Genomic DNA, 22,113 nt, shown 5'->3' with positions numbered 1-22,113 from the left:
ATAGTTTGAACCCTGAGGTTTGAGCTTTTTCCTGGTTAAATCTCTTGGTACCAAAAGTGTGGAAAATGAAATGTTCATTAACTTGAAAAATCTTTAGCCAATGGATAGGAAGATTGTCTCTTTGAGAACTGCAGCACCCAGATCGTCTCAAAGATTGACTTTAAAATCAAGCTAAAGATGCACTGGTGAACTGTTTCCCCTGGATACCTGTGGTGTTCTTTGGGTCATTTGATATGGTAAAACTGTGGTTGATTTTCATAAGTTACATGAATGGAATTTCTGTAAAACCGGACGAGTGACAAATTGGTAGGGCTCTTTTGTTTGTTTGAATGATAACTCCAAAGGGCACTGCTTTTCCCTCTGAGGTGTGGTTTCTACCATCACTATTGAAATTTACAGCTTGAAAAACACTAAGTTCCCGGAAGCCTTTAAAGGGGGGAGTGTTCAGAGCACTTGGACTAATAATAACAACACAGGAGCAAAACTTCTTTGAATAAGATTCTTGTTGTCAAAAATCTGTTGAAACTAAAGAAAACATATTTCTTGAAAAACCGTCTAATAGAGCAAACAATTTTGTATATTTTTAATGTGATGACAGTCCAACCCATTTACTGAGCTGATGAATACAGAAATGTGAGCTCTATAGTAACTAGAAGAATAACCTTCACCAAATGGCAAGTTTCTAATGTTTGTTCTCTGATTGGGTGTCTATATTGTCTAATGTGTTTTGTTAAAACACAACTTATGTAAAGACCATTTGAGCATAAGATGTTAAAAATAGAAGATTCCATTGTGTTTTATTATAAGCTAGCGTTTAAAACAACATATCCAATAACATTTTATGATAATTTTCTAAGAGTAAATGTAGCTTGTTTTGACCTATCTGCAGTTCACTTTTTGTTTTTTCGCACGTGTTGTCCTGCTTGGTATCCGGGACAGTCTCTAATTCCTGACGATGAACTTGATACTGATATTGGTATACAGCAGCCGGCGCTCCATAACACTACCTATCCTAAATGCAGGGTTAATGCCCAACCTACTGTGCAAGAAATGATTTACTGATGAAGTTTCAAAGACAACCACATCAATTTGGATGTCTGTTACCTTGAAGTGATCATTTTAAGAGTAGTAGCTTCTTCCCTAGGTATAAAAAGACTATTTTCTTCTTTTGGTGTATTTCATTCTGTGTTGAGCAATCATCTGTGAAATGAAAAAGCAAAAAAGCACCCCCCCCCCCCCACACACACAAACCTCCAGCCAATTTAGGACCATAAATGTGAAGACAGAGGTGATGACCAGCCTGATTCAGGGTGTGCTATCTCATGCTTTGTGTTGACTGTTGAAAATCTCTTTCAAATATCCACATTCCACATGTAGAACTAAAGTGCTTAAAACTAGAAACATGAGTGCTTGTTTATTTAATTTCATGTTAATTTCATGTCTGTGTTCAAAAAGCAACATCCAGGATCTCTACAACTGACTTAAATAAAACCATTTAAATTAAAAAAAACAAACAAACAAACCCAGAACACTTCCAAAACAAAACCAAAAACTGCTGCATACTAGGTCAAAAATGAAATCTCAATAAATTCCTACAATTTATGTCATTCAAAATACGCTCATTAAATAAAATTAAAAATCAACTACAAAAAGAAAATCAAGGAAAAATCCATTACCTAGATATTAAAAACCACATTTCTAAATAATTTGGGGGTTAAGAGGAATTGAAATTACATTCTTTTGGAACTGAATGACAATGAAAACACTACATATCAAAACCTGGGGTAAACATAATAACAAAATAAATACAAATATGGGAAAAAATGAGTCAACAAGGCAGAAATTAACGAAATAAAATATCCCTCCAAAAAATAAGTAAAAGGGATTATCTTCTACTTATTTCAGCAAACAGAAAGCTGAAAGTTTTTTAAAGACCAATAAAACTGTAAATTTTTTTTTCAAATCTGATCCAGAAGGATAAGAGAAGGAATAAATAAACATCAGGAAAGCCAAAAGAAATATAACTTCAGATCTATATGATTCATCAGAAATAATAAGCATAAAGTTATGCCAATGAATCTGAAATCCCAGATAAAATACTGTTCTAGGCATATATAAATTATAAAAATGTATTCTGGGAGAAAGTAATAAATCTGAATAAACCAATATCCACAGAAGAGGTTGAAATTGTAGTCAAAGACCTACTAAAAAGGCACCCAACATGAATGATCTGACACTCAAATGTCCAAGGGACAGATACCTCTAATATATCACAAACCATTCCAGAGTGTAAGAAATGGTAGGTGGCTCCCTCCCTCAAAGCATAGAGTATGCTGCTGCTGCTGCTGCTAAGTCGCTTCAGTCGAGTCCGACTCTGTGCGACCCCTTCGACGGCAGACCACCAGGCTCCGCGGTCCCTGGGATTTTCCAGGCAAGAGTACTGGAGTGGGTGCTTCCCTTAAGTCATAACTGGGCAAGGACAGCGCAAGAAAGAAAACCGTGAGTCAGTCTATTCCACTCATGAAAACAAATGCACAGCAACTCTAAATAAAATAGTATTAAATCAAATCCAGCCACAGTGAAAGAAAGGAGGATGATACTATATTAACAACACAAAAGTCATCTGATTATATCAATAAATGTATAGAAAGCATTTAATAAGAGTCAATACCTACTGAAAAAAAACTTCATAGCAGTTAGGAATAAATTTTTAAAATGTACTGAAAATATCATACTTGATGAAACCTTAGGGGCATTCTTTTTAAAAGTCTAGAACAAGACAAGGATTGTCCATTATCATGACTGTCATTCAACACTGTATTGGAACTCTGAACCAAAGGGGGAGGGGTGAGACATGAGTTATAAAGATTGGAAAAATTAAGCTGTCTTTTATTTCCCCCCGGACACCAGGGCCATCTAGCTAGAATAGTATGGAGAATTATCTGTCAAGCTATTCTAGAACGAATAAGAGTGAGTTCAACAAGGTAGCCAGATCCAAGCTCAGCATTAAAAACAGCAGTAACTGATTAGGGGGGAAAAAAAAAATCCCAGCCATTAGTAAAAAAGTAAAAACAGTCAAGTCCAGTCAGTGAACCAAAAAGCATATATAAGATATCCCAGGAAAAAAATTATACTTACATCCAAGAACGGAAGAATCAGTATTACAAAGTAATAGACTCTCCCCAAATTAATAATTATTCATTACATTCCCAACCAAAATCCAAAGGATTATTTTTTTATGGATTTGACAAATGCCACCCCACACCCCATTCCCATCGCAGAGTCCCCCAGATTTAGAACCAAGCCAAGTTCTCCTCACTGAAGTCTAGGCATCTGCTTGGAGACCACCTGTTCTGCTGCTCAGCTTCTTTGACTTGAATCACCCCATAAACAATTGGTAAACAAAACAAGATGGTAGCATATCACCATCATATTGGTTAACAGGCAATTTTCTCTAGGAGGCTAATGTTTTGAAGCAATCAGAGGTAAATTTTCTCATAATTAAAGGGGAAGACTTAGTAATAAAAGAAGGTATTAAAGGGAAAAGCTGCAACTCTACAGAAATGTCTTCCTTTAGATCCACAATGGATAGTTCAGTGACTTCAAAAATCATAACATTTACTACAATAATATTGTTGTTCAGTCACAAAGTCCTGACTGGTTCTTTGCGACCCCATGGATTGCTGCAAGCCAGGTTTCCTTGTCCTTCACTATTTCCCAGAGTTACTCAAACTAATGTCCATTAAGTTGGTAATGCCATTCAACCATCTCATCCTCTGTTGCCCCCTTCTCCTCTTGCCCTCAATCTTTCCCAGCATCAGGGTCTTTTCCAATGAGATAGTATGTGGCAAAACTGTGAAAGCAGGTGAAGAAACTGCAACAATATTTTCCCAGATTAATGAAGACTACACCTTGGATCAGATTTTCTTTTTTTTTAGGCAGTCCTGGGCACCTTGCAGGGATCTTAGTCCCCTGACTGGGATCAAACCCGTGCCCATGGCAGTGGAAGCAGAGTCCTAACTGGACCATCAGGGAATTCTCCAGATTTTTACTTTTGATGAAAATAATCTCCATGAGAAAGTATCTCCAGATCGGCATCTCTGTGAAGGAGGTACAAGCCCCAGTCTTTAAAATTGCAAAGAAGGCACAGAAAGTATTGCTAAGTGCATATGCCCTCTGGAAATTTAACTGAGCTTGTACTTTTATTAGGGTTTCCCAGGTGGCTCAGTGATAAAACAATCTGCCTGCCAAGGCAGGAGACGTGGGCACCATCCCTGGGTTGGGAAGATTCCCTAAAGGAGGAAATGACAACCCACTGCCAGTATTCTTGCCTGGGAAATCCCCTGAACAGAGGAGCCTGGCGGGCTACAGTCCATGGGGTCAAAAAAAGTGGCACGGCTGAGCACATTTTTATTGGAATTCATTCCTGGTTTTGTATAACTCATTATACAGTTGCATATGTTTTCAGCAAGCTGTCCCTAATTCTCTTTTTCCCCATAAAGCTTTTTTATTTTTAACAGTGCACTGTTTTGCAGGCCTACAGGTTTTTCAGGAAAGCATGTATCAGGTTATAGTAGAAAGACCTGTTCTCAAGAAGCTGGGGCATCTCTTGTAACAAGCAAGGAATTCTTGAGAATTCCTGAGCTTCCCTCACAGGTAGCCAGGAGAGCAGGTTCCCTTTTCCCTCTGAGCAGGGAACAACTTCCCAGGAGCCTGTGGAGCAGTTCTCTAGGGTTCAGGCACCAGAGCCCGTCATAGTTCTCTTCTCTCCTCCCGCCAGACCCCCACACCAGTCAGGAGAGGCTTAGTGAAAAGATGCAGAATTTTGCTGCTTACAAGCTTTCGGATCTTGAGCAATTCGCCGAACCTCTGCAGGACTGCTTACCCACTCTTTAAATGGGAAGGCACGGTTTTTTAAAAATTACTGTCGTCGCGGTCGTGGTGGGTTTTCATTTTAAAATCTGCCTTTGATTGTTGCTTTATCATTTACATTTGTGACCTTGGACAAGACACTTTACTTCCCTAGGCGTCATCTGTAAAATGGGGCTTTGAGAGCACTTAGTACCACCATGTGTGCGGGCACTTAGCAATAGGATGCACATTAAGCCCCAGTAAATTGAAGTTCCCATTACGGAAGGCGGGGATTCTCGAGTTGTGACTGTGGAGGCAGAGGAACCCAGAGCTGGTGGGGAAAGCAGATGTGGCGGTGATTTCCTCAGGGACACTCCGCACATCCTCCCAGCCCCGTCTTCCCAGCAGAGGCCTCACAGTCAGCCCGACCCGCGAGCTTGTGGCAGCTCGCCGCTGGGCTGCCTCCCCACAGCGCCGGTCCGGCGTGTAGTCCGAATGGACTACACTTCCCAGCGTGCACCTCGGGTCGGGCCCCCAGGGGCCGTCCAGCCGCGGGGACCTCATCCTGGCCGCGTTAGAGGCTCGGGGCAGTAACCACCATTCACGCAGCTCCTACTTTTCCCTTTGCGAAGCGCGTCAGTCACCGTCAACCCCACCTTGGGCTGCGGCCCTCGAAAGGACTGTGAGGAGCGCTCGGCCCTTTCCTCCTCTCCTCCTCCAGTCGTCCGGCCCACCGCGTCCCAGGGAGGGTCCGAGGCCAGGCTTATCTACCCAGAGGATTCCTTCGGCCCCGCGTAGTCCCCACTTCGGCCCGAAGCCGGCGGTCAGGCTCTGGAGGCTGAGGGACGGGGACAGACTTCGAAGCCGCGCTGCCGGAGACTACAACTCCCAGGCGGCACCGCGGCGCAGCGGCAGCGAGCACGTCACTCAGGCACCGCCGGCGGCCCCTGGAAGCGGTGCGGGCGGGGGCAGGGGCTGGGGCCAACCGGGAGGCCGGTGCTGAGGATGGGGGCCGCCCGGCCGCCCCGCGTGTGAGGAGGCCGAGGGGCGCGCCACCCCGTCCTGGGGCGGGCGCCCCCCGGGACCCCGCCAGCTCCGCCCCGCCCGGAGGTTGTGGCCCGGGATGCGGAGCCGGGGGCCGCCGGTGGAGCTGCGCGGGGTGAGAGGCGCGGGGAAGGGGGCTGCCTGCTTCCCTCACCCTCGTCCCCCACCGGCGGACCCCGGCAGGAATTCGGCAGCTGCGCGGCCAGGCCTTCTTAGCGCCCTGACGTTTAGGGGGGACAGGTGAACCCGCCGCCCTTCCCCCACCCCACCCTGCCTGGACAGCTGAATCAGGGGGCACGACCCTGCCCTTTTAAAGAGGATTTTTCTTGCTCCTGTGGAGGGCCCCCCCGCCATGGCCCCCAGGAGTCCCCTAGAATCCGCAGGGACTGCCCCCCATCCTGGCCGCCGGGGCCCGCCCTCTGCATCCCGCGGGCAGCCTGTGTGAAGCGGCCTCCCGCAGCCCCCGGCCCCTCCCCCATGGAGGAGGAGGAGTGGGGGGCGGCCAAGGAGTGGGGCACGACCCCCGCGGGGCCCGTCTGGACCGCAGTGTTCGATTACGAGGCGGCGGGCGACGAGGAGCTGACCCTGCGGAGGGGCGACCGCGTCCAGGTGCTTTCCCAGGACTGTGCCGTGTCGGGCGACGAGGGCTGGTGGACCGGGCAGCTACCCAGCGGTCGTGTGGGCGTCTTCCCCAGCAACTACGTGGCCCTCGGCACCCCCGCCGCGCCCGCCGGCCTCCAGCTGCCCCAGGAGATTCCCTTCCACGAGCTGCAGCTAGAGGAGATCATCGGCGTAGGGGGCTTTGGCAAGGTCTATCGGGCCCTGTGGCGAGGCGAGGAGGTGGCGGTCAAGGCCGCCCGGCTGGACCCTGAACGGGACCCGGCGGTGACAGCAGAGCAGGTGCGCCAGGAGGCCCGACTCTTCGGAGCCCTGCAGCACCCCAACATCATTGCCCTCAGGGGTGCCTGCCTCAGCCCCCCACACCTCTGCCTGGTGATGGAGTATGCCAGAGGGGGCGCCCTGAGCAGGGTGCTGGCAGGGCGCCGGGTGCCCCCTCACGTGCTGGTCAACTGGGCTGTGCAGGTGGCGCGGGGCATGAACTACCTGCACAATGATGCCCCTGTTCCCATCATCCACCGGGACCTCAAGTCCATCAACAGTAAGTGGTGTCCTCCTCCAAAAACTTGCTTCCATTGAACCTTGTGAGGCCAAGCCTTGGTGGCGGGAGGGGGACACCAGAAAATCTTGGCTGGGGCAAGAGGGGGCAGCAGTATACCTTCAGGGCTGGGTGAGACAGCCCTTGTCCCATTAAGGGAGGAAAAGGAAGCCCAGAAAGGTTGAAGACTACAGTCACAGTAGCTCTATAAAGATGTTTTCATGAACACTGTGACAGGCCCTGTGTTCCCTGCTGTGAACAGGACAGGTATAGTGCCTGCCCTCATGGCCCTTACAGTCCAGCGCTACCATAGTCCACCAAGCAGAGACAGAAAGAGCCTGACCTGGAGTCAGGGTTTCTCAGCCTCAGTGCTAGGGACATTTGGCACCAGAGGGTTGCAGAGTGGCTGACCTGGGTGATATAAGTTGTGGAGTAACATCCTTGGCATCTACCCACTAGATGCCATTAGCATTCCCCACCCCCCAGTTATGAGAACCAAAAACGTTTTCAGACATTGCCAAATGTCCTCTGTAGGGCAAAATAGCTCTCAGTTGAGAACCACTTCCTGGTGTCCTCCTGGGCCTCTGTCCCAGCTAGCCAAGACAAACCGGGAAAGAGGAGGAGGAGGAAGAAAAGGGATGTGGCTTATGTAAAAGCTTCCAGGCTGCCTGGCCTATCATAAGACTCTCAAAAGTTGATTGGTTGGTTGAAGGAGAACTGGGGCCAGATGGAAGGCAAGGTTCCCCAGAACTTTCATCTAGATCAACCAGCTTCTCATGATGTCAGTAAACATTAACTGAGTACCTATCACGCTGAAGCCCAACAGGGACCAAAACAGCCATGGTTTCTGCCCTTAAGGCACTCACCATCTAGGGGTTTCATTCATTTCCTGGATATTTCCTGAGCACCTGTTGGGTACCAGACCCTGTCCTGACTGTTAGGACACAGCAGGGAAAGAAAAATCCTACCTTTCTGGCTCTCCCATCCTTCCTCTGCCCCATGTCACTCCCTTTCTTGTCTACGTTGATTTGTTTATTCTGTCGTTTGGTATTTACTGGATCAGATCATATACTATGAAAGAGAGGCCCATTGTGAGTGAGGCCAACATGTTCCCTGCCCTCACATAATATGAGAGGGTTTTCTCTTTGCCCTCAACCCTCACGTCTCATGTTTCTGATTCATGTCAGTTCTACATCTTGAAATGTTTGACTCCACCCCACTATTTTTCTGCTAGCCCCTGGAGTAGAGGGGTGGAGTCTTTCTCACCTGCCAGGTCTAACATTCACTCAGCAGACAGCTACCACATGCCTATGGTGTGACCAGTCCTGCACCAGGGCTGGGGAATTGAGCAAGACAGACAGACAGCCCCCATCCTCTTCGATGCTCATGCTCTAACTCTGAAATTCTGGGTAAATGGAGGCAGGACTGGCCTCTTGAAGCCTGGGTCCCTTCTCAGTCCTTCCTCACTCCTGCTGATTCACAGCCTGCAGGTGGGGTATAAGAACATGCTCCCATGGCCCCAAATTTTTCTGTAGCCAAATGCCACTTGGACAAGGGGTCAGTGGGGCCCTTAGCCTGGCTTCCTGATTGGGCACTGGGACTGATGAATGCCTGAGACAGAGGAAACAGGGCCTCCACAGCACAGCTTCCCCCGTCTAGCCTCCCCGAGGAACTCCTCATCTGATGTCATTCATTCATTGGTTCATTCAACTAATAATTCTGAAGCAGAGTTAAGTGTAGGCACTGTCCTGGGCTCTGGGGATTACAGAAGTGAACAAGATAAGATTACCCCCCCCCACATGCTTATGGAAGTTATATTTTAGTGGACAGAAATAGATGGTTGGTGTTTAAATAGATAACAAAATTTCAGAGTATCAAGGGCTCTGTAGGAAATAAAGCAGATTAAGGATGGGGCAGAGGGAGCTCTTTAGATTAGATGGTCCAGGAAGGCAACATTTGAGCAGAGACCTGAACCCAGAGGACCCAGCTTTATGAAGACTTGGGCAGGGCAAAGGTCCTAAGGTGGGGATGAAGGTGTCTTGTTGGAGGAACAGCAAGGAGACTGAAGAGGCTGGAAGAGCAGGAGTCAGGCAGAAGACGGAGATGAGGTCATAAAAGTAGATGGGCCAGATCACGTCAATCTTGAGGGGCTATGGTGAAGACTTTGGGTATTTTATTCAATGTAGTAGAAGCCATTAGAGGGTCTTAAGCAGGGGTAACATAATTTTATATACATATATAATTATATCTATATAATGTATATATAACATGGGCTTCCCTTGTGGCTCAGCTGGTAAAGAATCCGCCTGCAATGTGGGAGACCTGGGTTCAGTCCGTGGGTTGGGAAGATCCCCTGGAGAAAGGAATGGCTACCCACTCCAGTATTCTGGAGAATTCCATGGACTATATAGTATATATATGTATGTTATATATACATATATATATATGTGTGTGTGTGTGTGTATATATATATATATATATATATGTAAGTGAATTGAGTTAGGGAGTTATTTCTGGGAGTTATTTCTCCCATGCTGGGAGAAGTATAAGACCATGGGGTGTTCCCTGTGTCACAAGGTCACACCACAAACAGGAGTTGGTGACCTGAGAAGGGAAGACTTCTAGAAGGTAGAGTCACATGCCAGAGCCTCAGTTTGCTTGTCAATAAAATGGGTTGCTTGCTAGTTAATTTGTTCAAAGGGTTTAACCCTGTACCTGCCATATAATAGGCTCCTGATAAACACTGGCCATGATTGTTACTGTTGTTGGTAATCACTCTAGGCAGCAAGTAAGTTGGAACCATTCAATGTGCTTGGGGGATAGATCAGTCAGTCAGATTTTGTTATAATACTGCTGTGTAACAACCCCCCCCCCACACACACACACCCGGCAAACTTGGTGTCTTAAAACTCAGTGTCCTTTGTTACCGCTCATACATTTGCAGGCCTGCTGGAGGTAAACTGATTTAGGTGGGGCTCATCTTCCTTGGACCAGCAGGCTAGCCAAGGCATGTTGTTGTGGTGAGGGCAGAAGGGCAAGAGGGCAAGCAGATATGAGAGGCCTGGGCTTGGAACTGGCACTGTCTCTTCTGACTCATTTTATCCGACAAGTTGAGTCACACAGCCAACCCAAAGTAAAGGATGGGGAGATACACATGGCAAAGTGTGACGAAAAAAAGAGTAGAACTGGGGCCACGAAGGCCCCATAGCAGGTGACAAAAGGGAAAGGAAAACCATCCCCTCCTGCTCATGTCTGCAGTTACCACTTCTGGGGTGGTTGGGAATCTGAACGTAGACCAAGGAGAACCAAGGCCATGGCTACCAACCTTTCACTGAACTCCTGGGAGCCCAGGTTAGACTCAGGAGGCTCCCCAACCCTTCATGGGAGGCTAAGGCAGCGATTAGACCAGGGGGAAAGGGTTCATGGTCTTCTGGCCTGGAAAGGAGCTACTGCAGAAGGGGGTGACCCACGGTGACAGGGAGAGAACAAATAGGAGATTCCAGGTGAGGTGGGGGTAGGACACAGGTCTGTAGCTAAACAGATCTAGGATGACCCCCCCTTTCTTTCCACCCTGCAGTCCTCATCCTGGAGGCCATAGAGAACCACAACCTCGCAGACACGGTGCTCAAGATCACGGACTTTGGCCTCGCCCGCGAGTGGCACAAGACCACCAAAATGAGCGCTGCGGGGACGTACGCTTGGATGGCCCCGGAGGTTATCCGTCTCTCCCTCTTCTCCAAAAGCAGTGACGTCTGGAGGTGCTGACGGTGGGGTGGGGGACAGGGAGGGGAGGCCTCCTGGGAGTGGAGGAGGGAGGAAGGGGGAGAAGGGCAGAGTGGGAGGGACCGGCTGCCACAGCCGCTGGGAGCTGGGATCCAGCAAAGGGGCTGCTGGCAAGGTCAGACCAGCAGACAAGCACCAAAGCAGGTGCCTGCTCTGCTAGCAGAAGTGGTATAGAGATAGGCCGTCAACACCAAAGATCCTCAAGACACCATCCATGACATGGCCCCCACTCCTCAGACAGGAAACTGAGACCTTTATAGGTAGCCATTCATTCATTCATTCATTCATTCATCCATCCAACTGCCCTGGGCTCAAGGGATATAGCAGCATATAAAAACAGACCCAGTTCCTGCCCACAGGAATAATACATACATACACGGGCTTCTCTAACGGTTCAGTGGGTAGAGAATTCTTTGCAATGCAGGAGACACAGGAGACATGGGTTCAGTCCCTGGGTCAGGAAGATCCCCTGGAGGAAGGCATGGCAACCCACTCCAGTATTCTTGCCTGGAGAATCCCATGGACTGAGGAGTCTGCGTGGCTGCAGTCCAAAGGGTCACAAAGAGTCAGACACGACTGAGCAACTTTCACTTCACTTTCACATACAAACATGTGAAGCTGAAAAGGCTGTTTTTAAATTAAGAAAATTGTAAAATAATTTTTAAAAGATAATAAGTTAATAATAAGTTAATCCACCAGATAAAGGACTAGACAGTATTACGAGCTAAGAAGCTAACTGAAAAGCTCTCTGCAGTCTGGAGATGACTTTGGGGAAGGTTTTTATGAGAAGTGGCACTCAAGCCCGGTTCTGAATGACGAGAAGGAGCCAGTCATGCTGAGTTTAGGGAAAGAAGCTTCCCAAGCAGGGGGAGCAGCTGCCACAAAGGAAATACTGAGGTGAGAACGAGCATGACATGTTCCAGAAAAGGACACATGGCTGGAGCAGAGCAGGCAGGGAGGAAAGTCATGGAAAGTGATGGAGGAAAGAGAGAGCTGAGGGCTCCGCAGAGAAGGGAGCAGACTCCAGGTTTATTCCAAGTGCACTGGAAAGCCATTGGAGGCATTTGTGAATGACACAATCTGATGGAGCATCACAAAGGCTCCCTCGGCTGATGGACTTCAGGGGACAGGAGTGGGGGCAGGAGGCCAATGAGGTGGCTGTTTGTCACCTGCAAGACCTGGTGACAGCAGAAACTCGGCCTTCTCTTGGGGGGAAGCCAAACCCAGGTCAGTCCCCAGCTGAGGCTCCAGATGGACCAAGCAGCAAAGTCATGGTCCTGGGGCAGACAGATCAGACAGGAAGTCTCAAATAGAGCAGCGCAGCCCTTGGGGGGAAGTTTAGTCTTGCTTCACATAAGGCATTCATTTATGATCCCAAACATTTATAGAAGCCATATTTCAGTGACAACAGAAAACCCAAAATAAAAATAATATGGATGCTTTTGCTCTCATGTAAAAGCCCAGGCCTGATACACTATTAGGAATTCAGAGTCCTATTTTAGGGTTTTTAATAGGGGCGTCATTGACATTGGACAATCAAAACATCCCCACAGGTTTCCAGAGATGTAGAAGAGGTAGAGGGGGTGGGGTCTGGCCACCAACACTTAAAATCCACTGTTATCTTCCTCCACCTTGTATGGCCACCATTCCCAATTCTACTTCATGGTCCAGGATGGCTGCTTGAGCTCCAGCTTTTATTGTCTATATTCCAACCAGTAAGAAGGAGAAAAGAGGAGAGGGGACCCCCTTCCCTTTAAGGAGACTTTTTGGAAATTAGTTGCACACTACACACTTCCATATCCCACTGGCCAGAACCCTTGCCATATGGGCATACTTTGATGCAAAAGAGGATGGAAAGTTATTTCAGGCAGCATTCCTCCAGCTCAAATTTACCAGAGCTGTCACTGAGAAAGGAGCTGCATGAGGGCAGGGCCTGTGTCTATCTTACTCCGGTACCCGGAAGAGTGCCTCGCACACAGCAGACATTTAATAAGTGTATGTTGAATGAATGCATGCCTCGATATGGGGGAGCATGGGGATCCACTACGTGTTAGGCATTGCATAAAACACCCATCAGGACCTGGAAGGAGCAGAGTTTACTGGAGCAGATAAACTTGCAGGTGACAGTAACGTGGTGATGCATGCTCTGGAGCTGTAGCCACCAAGGACACTGTTGTGGGCTTCAGGTGGCCCTGAGTGCAGTGTGGCTCCACCACTCACAAGCTGTGTGACCTTAAGCAAACAATGTAACCTCTCTCAGCCTGCACCCACTCACTGGATAAAACAGGGGTCTTATCCAGTGCCTTCTGCCTTACAGGACTCAAGTAATGCAGGCCTGGAGTAAATGCTCTGTAAATGTTAAATAGTGTTAACTTGTATTTAGAGGTAAGTGCAGCGGGTTCAATGGAAATGTAGTGAAGGGGCCTCTGACCCGGATTTGGAGGCTGTGGAATCAAGGAAGCCTTGTTGGTTAGAGAGGGCACCTGAGTTGTGACTTGAAGGACAGTTAGGCAAAGGGGAAGGGTGTTCTCAACCAAGGGAACAACGTGTGCAAAGGCCAGAGGTTAGGAAAAACAGGATTTGTTCAACTGTTTAGCGTGGCTGCGAGATGCAGCTGGGGTTGGTACAGGGGCCAAGAGTGTTTAGAGGGGGAAGCTGCGGGCGTCAGCAAGATCAGAGCTAAGAAGGGTGGATTTGCCCAGTGGGCATGAGGAACCCACCGAAGGTTTTCAGGCAGGGGAGCGGAGGAAAGAGGGGCAGAGCAAGGGAGAGACACCAGAGGACCAACCCCACCACATCTGTTTGAGATCAGGCTGTGGAGGTCAAAGCCAGTTCTTGTGGCCTCACTGGCCGGGGCTGGATGCTGGGGGGCGGAAGGCCCACCACGGGACTGGAGGCAGGGCTGGGGTGTAGGTGAGGATGAGGGTGGGCTGTGGCATCACCACTCCCTCTCCCCCACCTGCAGCTTCGGGGTACTGCTCTGGGAGCTGCTGACGGGTGAGGTCCCCTACCGTGAAATCGACGCCTTGGCCGTGGCATATGGCGTGGCTATGAACAAGCTGACTCTGCCCATTCCCTCCACATGCCCCGAGCCCTTTGCCCGCCTACTGGAGGGTGAGCCAGGGCCCCGTGGAAGAGGGTAGGCTCTGCTTGGGGTGGCAAGGAGCCCTCAGGCCCAGACCTCACCCCTTCACACCCATCCATTCCGTTGAGCCCAGGAGTGAGGGAGAAGGGGCTGGAACCATGGGACCATGATCAGTCTCCCCTAAGGTTGGCTCCGTGGCCTCCAGGCCTTTGTTCTGGCCAGGCAGGCCCACAGCACTTGAGGGCAGCCTATTAGGATTCACTGGCCCTGGGATTCCTCCCCGACCCTTGATTCTACCACCAGTCAGGGAACAGGTCCCTGAGTTTCTCTCCCCAGGGTTTCACCAAGTGAAACGCTGCCGGGAACATGGCTTTGAATTCCTTCCCCTGGGCTCCATGGGAGCTATTTGTCCACAGTCCCTTAAAGTCCTGCCTCCACTGAGCAGGCTGATGCCCCAGAGCATGGCCATTGACATCTCCACTCCCACTGCTGTCCTCCCCACCCCCACCCCAGAATGCTGGGACCCAGACCCCCACGGGCGGCCAGATTTTGGCAGCATCTTGAAGCAACTTGAAGTCATCGAACAGTCAGCCCTGTTCCAGATGCCGCTGGAGTCTTTTCACTCACTGCAGGAAGACTGGAAGCTAGAGATTCAGCACATGTTCGATGACCTCCGGACCAAGGAGAAGGTGAAGGCAGGGGTGAGGTGGGAGGGATGGAGCAAGGTGCCTGAATCCTGATGCCGTGGATGAGGCAGAGACCCTTCCCCTGAGCCTGGGGATCTTCAGGTCCCATTCAGGGTGAAGGGAGCCTTTTTCACATGTTAAGGAAAGACAGCCTCCTGTTGGCAGATTGATCAGAAAAAGACACCCTGCCCTGAAGTACTTGCAGGTGACACCACGTGAGGTCTAGAAATTGGCTTTAAAATCCTACAGCAAAAGTGAGAGGGAGAGGGGAGCAGGAAGGTGATGCGTGAAAAAAGATTTATAAAGTTAACTGTCGAAGTCGGATGGATGGTGGGTGCGTCGGATGCACTTTTCTCTCTCCGCTTTTGTGGATGTTTTCCAAATTGAAAACTTTAAAAATTAAAAATCAAAGAGAAAAAGAAGAAGAAGAAAGAAAAGCCAGCCCTTTCTTTGGGCCAGCACAGCCTCCTGCCCTCGCCCCCAACCCCGGGTAGTGAAGCGTGAGTTGGATTGTGCCCCAATTTGCCCCACAGCAGAACGGCCTGTTCGGGACACCAACCAGGCCCAGCAGCCCCGGGACCAGCCCCGGGGGCAGGGTAGCTCCGGCCCTCTCCCCAAGCCGCCCGTCTCCTCCCCAGGAGCTCCGGAGCCGCGAGGAGGAGCTGCTGCGGGCGGCGCAGGAGCAGCGCTTCCAGGAGGAGCAGCTGCGGCGGCGCGAGCAAGAGCTGGCCGAGCGCGAGATGGACATCGTGGAGCGGGAGCTGCACCTGCTCATGTGCCAGCTGAGCCAGGAGAAGCCCCGGGTCCACAAACGCAAGGGCAACTTCAAGCGCAGCCGCCTGCTCAAGCTGCGGGAAGGCGGCAGCCACATCAGCCTGCCCTCCGGTACCCGCCCACGCCCCTTCAGCAGCCCCGAGAGGCCGCTGGGAGCAGCGCTAACCCAGGGGTCATCTCTTCCTTTTATTTCTTTACTTTTCAAGCCTTTTAAAATTATTATTACTAAATATATCACAACTACGGAAAATGACCCCCAAAAAACTGTATAGCTTAATGCATTAATAGGATCTCCCAGGAGAGCAGAGAGACCCTACAGCCACTCCAGATGCCTGCACATGCCCCCTCCAAACAATCCCCCTGCCACTTCCTAAAAGTAAACACCTGCCTTGACTTTCAGGGCCATCACTTCCTTACTTTTCCTCGTAGTTTTGTCTCCCAGCTATTTGTTTAATATCTTTTTAAGTCTTCTTCTTTGTCCTCCTTGCCTCATTTATCCCAGAGCATTTCCCATAGTCTGGATTTTGCTGCTTGCAGCTCCCTGGTATCTCTTAACATGTCCCTCTGTCCCCTGAATTTCCTATCAATTGTTATTAGGTTAAACCATGTGAAATTGCTGGTGTTCAGCCATTTTTGACCTACAGAAACAGAAGTTTTACATGGCTTAACCTAAGAGTTGGATCTCAAGGATCAGTTTTAAGTTCAGGTTTGATTTTTTTTTTTTTTGAAGACTGCCTTCTAGGTAACATCAGAAGGCACTTCATGCTGATATTCTTTCTGTTACAAGAGATGTTACAATCCCTAGAACAGTGCCTGGAATAACACCAGCCAACAGAAATATAATGCAGGCTGCATGTGTCATTTTACATTTTCTGGTAGCCATATGAAAAAAGGGGGGAGGGGAGTGGGAAACAGGTGAAATTAACTTTAATAGTGTATTAGTGTATTTTGTTTAGCTCAATATTCACGTGTAGTCATTACAAGAACAATTTTAAATAAGATATTTTACCTTCTTTTTTTCCCACACTAAACCTTTGAAATCCAGTGTGCATTTTATGAGCTTCCCAGGTGGCCCTGAAAGTTAAAGTTGCTCAGCCATGTCTGACTGTTTGTGACCTCCTGGACTATACAGTCCATAGAATTCTCCAGGCCAGAATACTGCAGTGGGTAGTCTTTCCCTTCTCCAGGTTATCTTCCCAACCCAGGGATCGAACCTAGGATTTCCACATTGCAGGCAGAGTCTTTACCAGCTGAGCCACCAGGGAAGCCAGGTGGCACTAGTCGTGAAGAACTCACCTACCTGCCAATGCAGGAGATGTACGAGTTGCAGGTGTGATCCCTGGGTCGGGAAGCTCCCCTGGAGGAGGGCATGGCCACCCACTCCAGTATTCTTGCCTGGAGAATCCCCATAGAGGATTCTCAGGCTACAGAGGACTGGCAGGCTACAGTCCATGGGGTCTCAGAGTCAGATAGAACTGAAGTGACTTCGCTTATGCACACATGTTCATTTTATATTCTTAGTGCATCTCAATCTGGGCTCTAAATTGTCCTCAAAAATTCTTGACCTATATTTAGGCTTCATAAAATGTACAATTGAAAGAGCAGATTCACATACCAAAGTTGTTCCGGACATACTTAAATGTTTCCAATGACTGAACTATCTGTTTTTAAAAGTAAGCTTAAATTACTTATAACTAAATAACTAAAGGTAACACTCTCCAGTTCCTTGGTTGCACAAGCCACATTTCAAGCGCTCACTTTCCATGTGTGGCTAACGGCTGCCATATTGGACACTCAAGCCTAGATCCTCGGGGCAGCGGCTCTCAGACCTGAGTGAGCAGCAGAGGTAACTTGAGTACTGTTACACTGCAGTTGGATTGCTGCACCTCACCCCCACAGTTCCTGATTCAGGGAGGGCATCAAGAATCTGCGTTTCCAAGAGGTTTCCACTTGATGTCGATGCTGCAGTGGTTTGAGAACCACTGCATTAAGGAATACAAAATGGTGGCATTCCTTCAAAGGGAACTTCTCTTTGGCTACTCATGGAACCCTGTGCTTAGGAAAGTCTCTTTCTTTTTGCAGGCTTTGAACATAAGATCACAGTCCAGGCCTCTCCAACCCTGGAGAAGCGGAAAGGATCAGATGGGGCCAGCCCACCCGCAAGCCCCAGCATCATTCCCCGGCTGAGGGCCATTCGCTGTGAGTATCTCCCAAGGCCCCGAGCAGTCAGTGAACAGACTTCCCTGAGCACATAGCTGGCACCAAGCCAGAGCAACATCAGGGGGGCAGGCAGGTAGGATCCCCCTCCCTCATTATCACTGGGGGAAACAGACAACAAGTAAACAAGCTGGTGAGCAGGATAACTTCCTGTAGTGGTACGCACTCTAAAGGAAATCAGGGAAGGGAATAAAACAGAAGGGTTGCTGTTTTTAAATCACGAAGAAAGATTGTCAGAGAAGCCGAGGTTTAAGTAGGGACCTGCATGGTCAGGAGGGGTGACACATGCAGAGATCTGAAGGAACAGTGTCCCTGGCAGAGGGAACAGCAAAGGTGGAAGCCCAGAGGCAGGAACAAGTATGCTGATTATCAGCTGGGAAGGCCAACTTGGATGAAGTAGGAAGAATAGGGAGAGCAGTGAGTTTATGGTCAAGGGTTCACCAGGAGAGGATTGCCCTGGGCCTTAAGAAAGGGGATAAGGAATCTGGATTTTATCTGAAATCTGAGGGGGAACCTCTGGAGGGCTGTGAGCAAGGCAGGGATGGAGTAAACTTGACCTTTTCCCTCTGACTGCCGTGAGGAGTAGGGACTGTAGGCAGACAGGAGTCAAGGTGGGAGACAGGTGAGACGAGGGTGCTGGGCCAGGACGGGGGCCTTGAACGGGGCAGATGGCCTGTCAGCCGCACGGCGGAGGTGCAGGGCTCGCTGAGGAGGTGAAGGATTCCCAGTCAGCTCCCCCAGTCCGTCCTGCTCCATCATTCACCCTGGCCTTGCCCCACACACCACCCCCGACACACCGCTCTTTGGGCACCTGCTTTGTACCCAGAGGTCATTCTCCTGGGCGGACGCAGAGACAAATGACGACCGAACCATGGTGGTCAGGATGTTCAACGTGTGATAGGAACAGAGGAGAGAGAACAGTCGACTCTGTAGGGGACAGACTGTTCCGGAACACTCCACAGGGACTTGGCATCTGCTCTTCCCTCTGCCTTGTGTCCACCTGACTCCCTCCCTCACCTCCTTCAAGTCTCTGCTCAGATCCCTCCTTCTCACACACCAGACCATCCCTAACACCCCGAGCCCCCTACCAGCTTTCCTTGCCCCACACTGCTAATCACCTTCTAGCCCCCGACCCAGATGACAACCTAGGGTGACTCCTGTTGATCATCTGTCCTCAGTCCCTAAAATGTAAATTCTTCCAGGGCCAGGGCAGGGTGTCTGGTCTACTCTTATCACTGCTGTCTTCTCGGCACCTCCCACAGGGCTTGGCACGTAGACGGTGCTAGTAAACATTTGGGAATGAAGGGATGGCTGAAGGGTTAACTGGGGAGGGGTGACAGGTGATGACACTGAGGAAGCCAGGACATCATCCCAACAGCCGTGGGGAGCTATGTGAGGATGGCTAGCAGGGAAGGGTCGTGATTGGAGTCAGAATCCCAGCTCCCTTGGGCTTCCAGGTGGAGGGTGAGACCAAGGCGGGGAGAGTAAGGCTGGAGATCAACTGGGACAGGCTGAGACCCGGTGACCAAATGGCTTCTCTGGGCCCAGTGACCCCCGTGGATGGCGGTGGCTGTAGCGCCAGTGGCAGCAGCAGTGGTGGCAGTGGGACGTGGGGCCGCAGCAGCGGACCCCCAAAGAAGGAAGAGCTGGTCGGGGGCAAGAAGAAGGGCCGGACCTGGGGGCCCAGCTCCACACTGCAGAAGGAACGCGCTGGCGGAGAGGAGAGGTACTGGCCGCATGGAGCCCCCCCGACACCCTGCGCCTCTCTCCTAGGCCCTTGGCAGCCAGGAGGCCTATGACTGGCCCCCCAATCTTTGGTGCCCCCTGCAGGCTGAAGGCCCTGGGAGAAGGAAGCAAACAGTGGTCATCAAGTGCCCCCAACCTGGGCAAATCCCCCAAACACACACCCATCGCCCCAGGCTTTGCCAGCCTCAATGAAATGGGTAAGAGGGTGAGGGTGCCTTTAAAAGGGAGGGGGAGGGACATTCCCTGGAAAGGGGAACATAACCCAAGACCAAGGGGTGACCATTCCCCAGGGTTGCACGGAGGGAGCCGGATTTCACTGGCCAGAGGGTAGGACGCATTCCTGGAATGGGAGACAGCTGGTCCCTGGGTGGTGGGGGTCATTCCCAAGGGGAGGGGGGTTGGGGGGAGAAATACTCAAGAACCACGCTTAGTGGGACTTGGTGATCTTGTTGGTGTGGTCATTGGGGGCAATCCCTTGCCTCCAAGTCCCGGGGTGGGGGATGGGCCAAAGGGCCCGGGGCCCAGAGTTAAGTTGAGTCAGAGGCCAGTGACGGCCCTCTCCCGGTTGCAGAGGAGTTCGCGGAGGCGGACGGAGGCAACAGCGTGCCCCCGTCCCCCTACACCACCCCGTCCTACCTCACGGTGCCGCTGCCTACCCAGCCCTCCCCGGGGGCGCGGGCGCCATGGGAGCCGAGTCCGCCCGCGCCGCCCGCCCGGCCCGGGCACGGCTCCCGGCGGCGTTGCGAGCTCGCGCTGTTGGGCTGCGCCACGCTGCTGGGCGCCGTGGGCCTGGGTGCCGACGTGGCCGAGGCGCGCGCGGCGGACGGCGAGGAACAGCGGCGCTGGCTCGACGGCCTCTTCTTCCCCCGCGGCGGCCGCTTCCCGCGGGGCCTCAGCCCGACCGGGCGCTCCCCCGGCCGCCGCGACGACGCGGCCCCCGGTCCGGGCCTGGCGCCCTCCGCCACCCTCGTGTCACTATCGTCGGTGTCCGACTGCAACTCCACGCGTTCGCTGCTGCGCTCCGACAGCGACGAGGCTGCGCCGGCCGCGCCCTCCCCGCCACCCTCCCCACCCGCGCCCCCACCCAGCACCAACCCCCTGGTGGACCTGGAGCTGGAGAGTTTCAAGAAGGACCCCCGGCAGTCGCTCACGCCCACCCACGTCACGGCCGCGCGCGCTGTGAGCCGCGGGCACCGGCGGACGCCATCGGATGGGGCGCTGGGGCAGCGGGGGGCGCCAGAGCCCACGGGCCCCGGCCCTGGTGAGTGAGGCTCCACGTGCTCCGGGAGCAGAAAAGGGCCCATCTCCCTTGCTCCCGCCAAAGCTCTATGTCCCAGCCCAGCAAGGACCCCCTGGACGCGGAGTTCTCTTGTTTAGCGTGGGGAGAGCCAGTGTCTCCATGGCCCCCACTGCTTCAAAAGGCTTTGTGGATCCCTGGGTAACTGAGACGCAGAATGAAGCAGGAGTAGGAACTCTTAATGCCTACAGGGGCCAGGCAGGTGACGTTAATGGCAACGATCACTAGTGCTAACACCATGTGTTGGGTACCCGTTCTCTATAGTTTATTAACACGACAAAGATGATTAGAACAGAAAGGAACTAAGGACCTCCTATCAGGCACTGTGCTACTTGTTCTACAATTACTGTATTTAGTCCTCGTCTGTGTAGCCGAGGTGCTGAAATCCCCATTCACAGACAGCAACATGCCTAAGGTGTCTCTGTGGGTCTTGGTGAGCCTGCCCAGTGTTGGAGAGGTGGGAGGGATGAGGGCTTTGTCTGGAGTACTAGCAAGGAGACGGGCTCTGAAAGACAAAGGGCTGCCCAGAGTCGCACCCAGACGAGTGAGCAGTTAGGAGTGGGGGGCAGGTGGGGGTGGTGAGGTAAAGGTCCAAACCCTGCTGGACAGTAGGCCCAACAAAATCAGATTTTTTTGTCAAGAGAAGTCCAATTCCAATCTTCATGTAAATGCTCCTACCTTTTAAACACCACCCTCTGGCCCACCCCACTCACTTCCTCCGATCCTCTCTTACCAGGCCCTCGAGATGCCCTGGACTTCCCCCGCCTGCCCGACCCCCAGGCCCTGTTCCCCACCCGTCGTCGGCCCCCCGAGTTCCCAGGCCGCCCCACCACCCTGACCTTCGCCCCAAGGCCCCGGCCAGCCGCCAGCCGTCCCCGCCTGGACCCCTGGAAACTGGTCTCCTTCGGCCAGACGCTCAGCATCTCGCCTCCCAGCAGGCCGGACACTCCAGAGAGCCTGGGGCCCCCCAGCATGCAGCCCACGCTGCTCGACATGGACATGGAGGGGCAGAGCCAGGACAGCACAGTGCCCCTGTGCGGGGCCCACGGCTCCCGCTGAGGCCTGCCCGCCGCCGCCCGCCTGGGCAGCCATGAATGTAGCGCCCCAGGCCCCGCCCCAGCCCACCATGCCACACGGCAGGGGAGGCCCTGGGCAGGATACTCACTATTTATTGGGGAAGGGGGGAGGGAGGGCATTTAATTTATTCCTTTGTACCCCAGGGGGTGGGGCCCTGTGCCTGCCCTGCGGTGGGGGGGAGGGTGGGCAGGGGTACTCAGGGACAGGGCATCATAGAGGATTTGGCACAAAATGCAGCATTAAAGGTAACCCCTGCCCCCTACCACGTTTGGCTGTGTATCTTTCCCTGGCCCAGGCCCAGGTCCTAGATCATCCCCAGTGGCACAGCACCCCACATCCTCTGTCCCGGGCCTCTCTGGTCTGAGTCCAGGGTGTGTAGCCTAGGCCCTTGTCCCCT

The 22,113-nt window shown here is 51.5% G+C and overlaps 1 protein-coding gene and 1 long non-coding RNA gene across 4 annotated transcripts in view; one reads left to right on the top strand and one right to left on the bottom strand.

Moving 5' to 3' along the window:
* The window catches only part of LOC122420921, a 59,543-nt gene extending 53,936 nt beyond the window's left edge, over nucleotides 1–5,607 (bottom strand). For both annotated transcript variants that reach the window (XR_006263410.1, XR_006263411.1), the window contains exon 1: nucleotides 5,508–5,607. This is a non-coding gene — a long non-coding RNA (uncharacterized LOC122420921). The remainder of the gene's footprint in view (nucleotides 1–5,507) is intronic.
* Nucleotides 5,413–21,978, top strand: MAP3K10 (mitogen-activated protein kinase kinase kinase 10). 2 transcript variants are annotated; one of them, XM_043436510.1, is made up of 11 exons: nucleotides 5,413–7,054; nucleotides 10,629–10,809; nucleotides 13,800–13,948; nucleotides 14,433–14,608; nucleotides 15,244–15,490; nucleotides 17,462–17,578; nucleotides 19,145–19,322; nucleotides 19,427–19,539; nucleotides 19,633–19,669; nucleotides 19,914–20,603; nucleotides 21,376–21,978. In XM_043436510.1, exons 1-11 carry the CDS (start codon nucleotides 6,373–6,375, stop codon nucleotides 21,731–21,733), a joined length of 2,928 nt encoding a protein of 975 aa, XP_043292445.1. In that variant the 5' UTR covers nucleotides 5,413–6,372; the 3' UTR covers nucleotides 21,734–21,978. The 2 variants fall into 2 exon arrangements, with proteins under 2 accessions (XP_043292445.1, XP_043292446.1); XM_043436511.1 differs by lacking the exon at nucleotides 19,633–19,669 and having other exon boundaries at nucleotides 5,415–7,054.
* The last annotated feature ends 135 nt before the right edge of the window (nucleotides 21,979–22,113 follow it).

The sequence above is a fragment of the Cervus canadensis genome, chromosome 18 (assembly GCF_019320065.1).
Source record: "Cervus canadensis isolate Bull #8, Minnesota chromosome 18, ASM1932006v1, whole genome shotgun sequence".
Classification (NCBI taxonomy): domain Eukaryota; kingdom Metazoa; phylum Chordata; class Mammalia; order Artiodactyla; family Cervidae; genus Cervus; species Cervus canadensis.
This window is presented reverse-complemented; position numbering and strand designations above follow the sequence as displayed.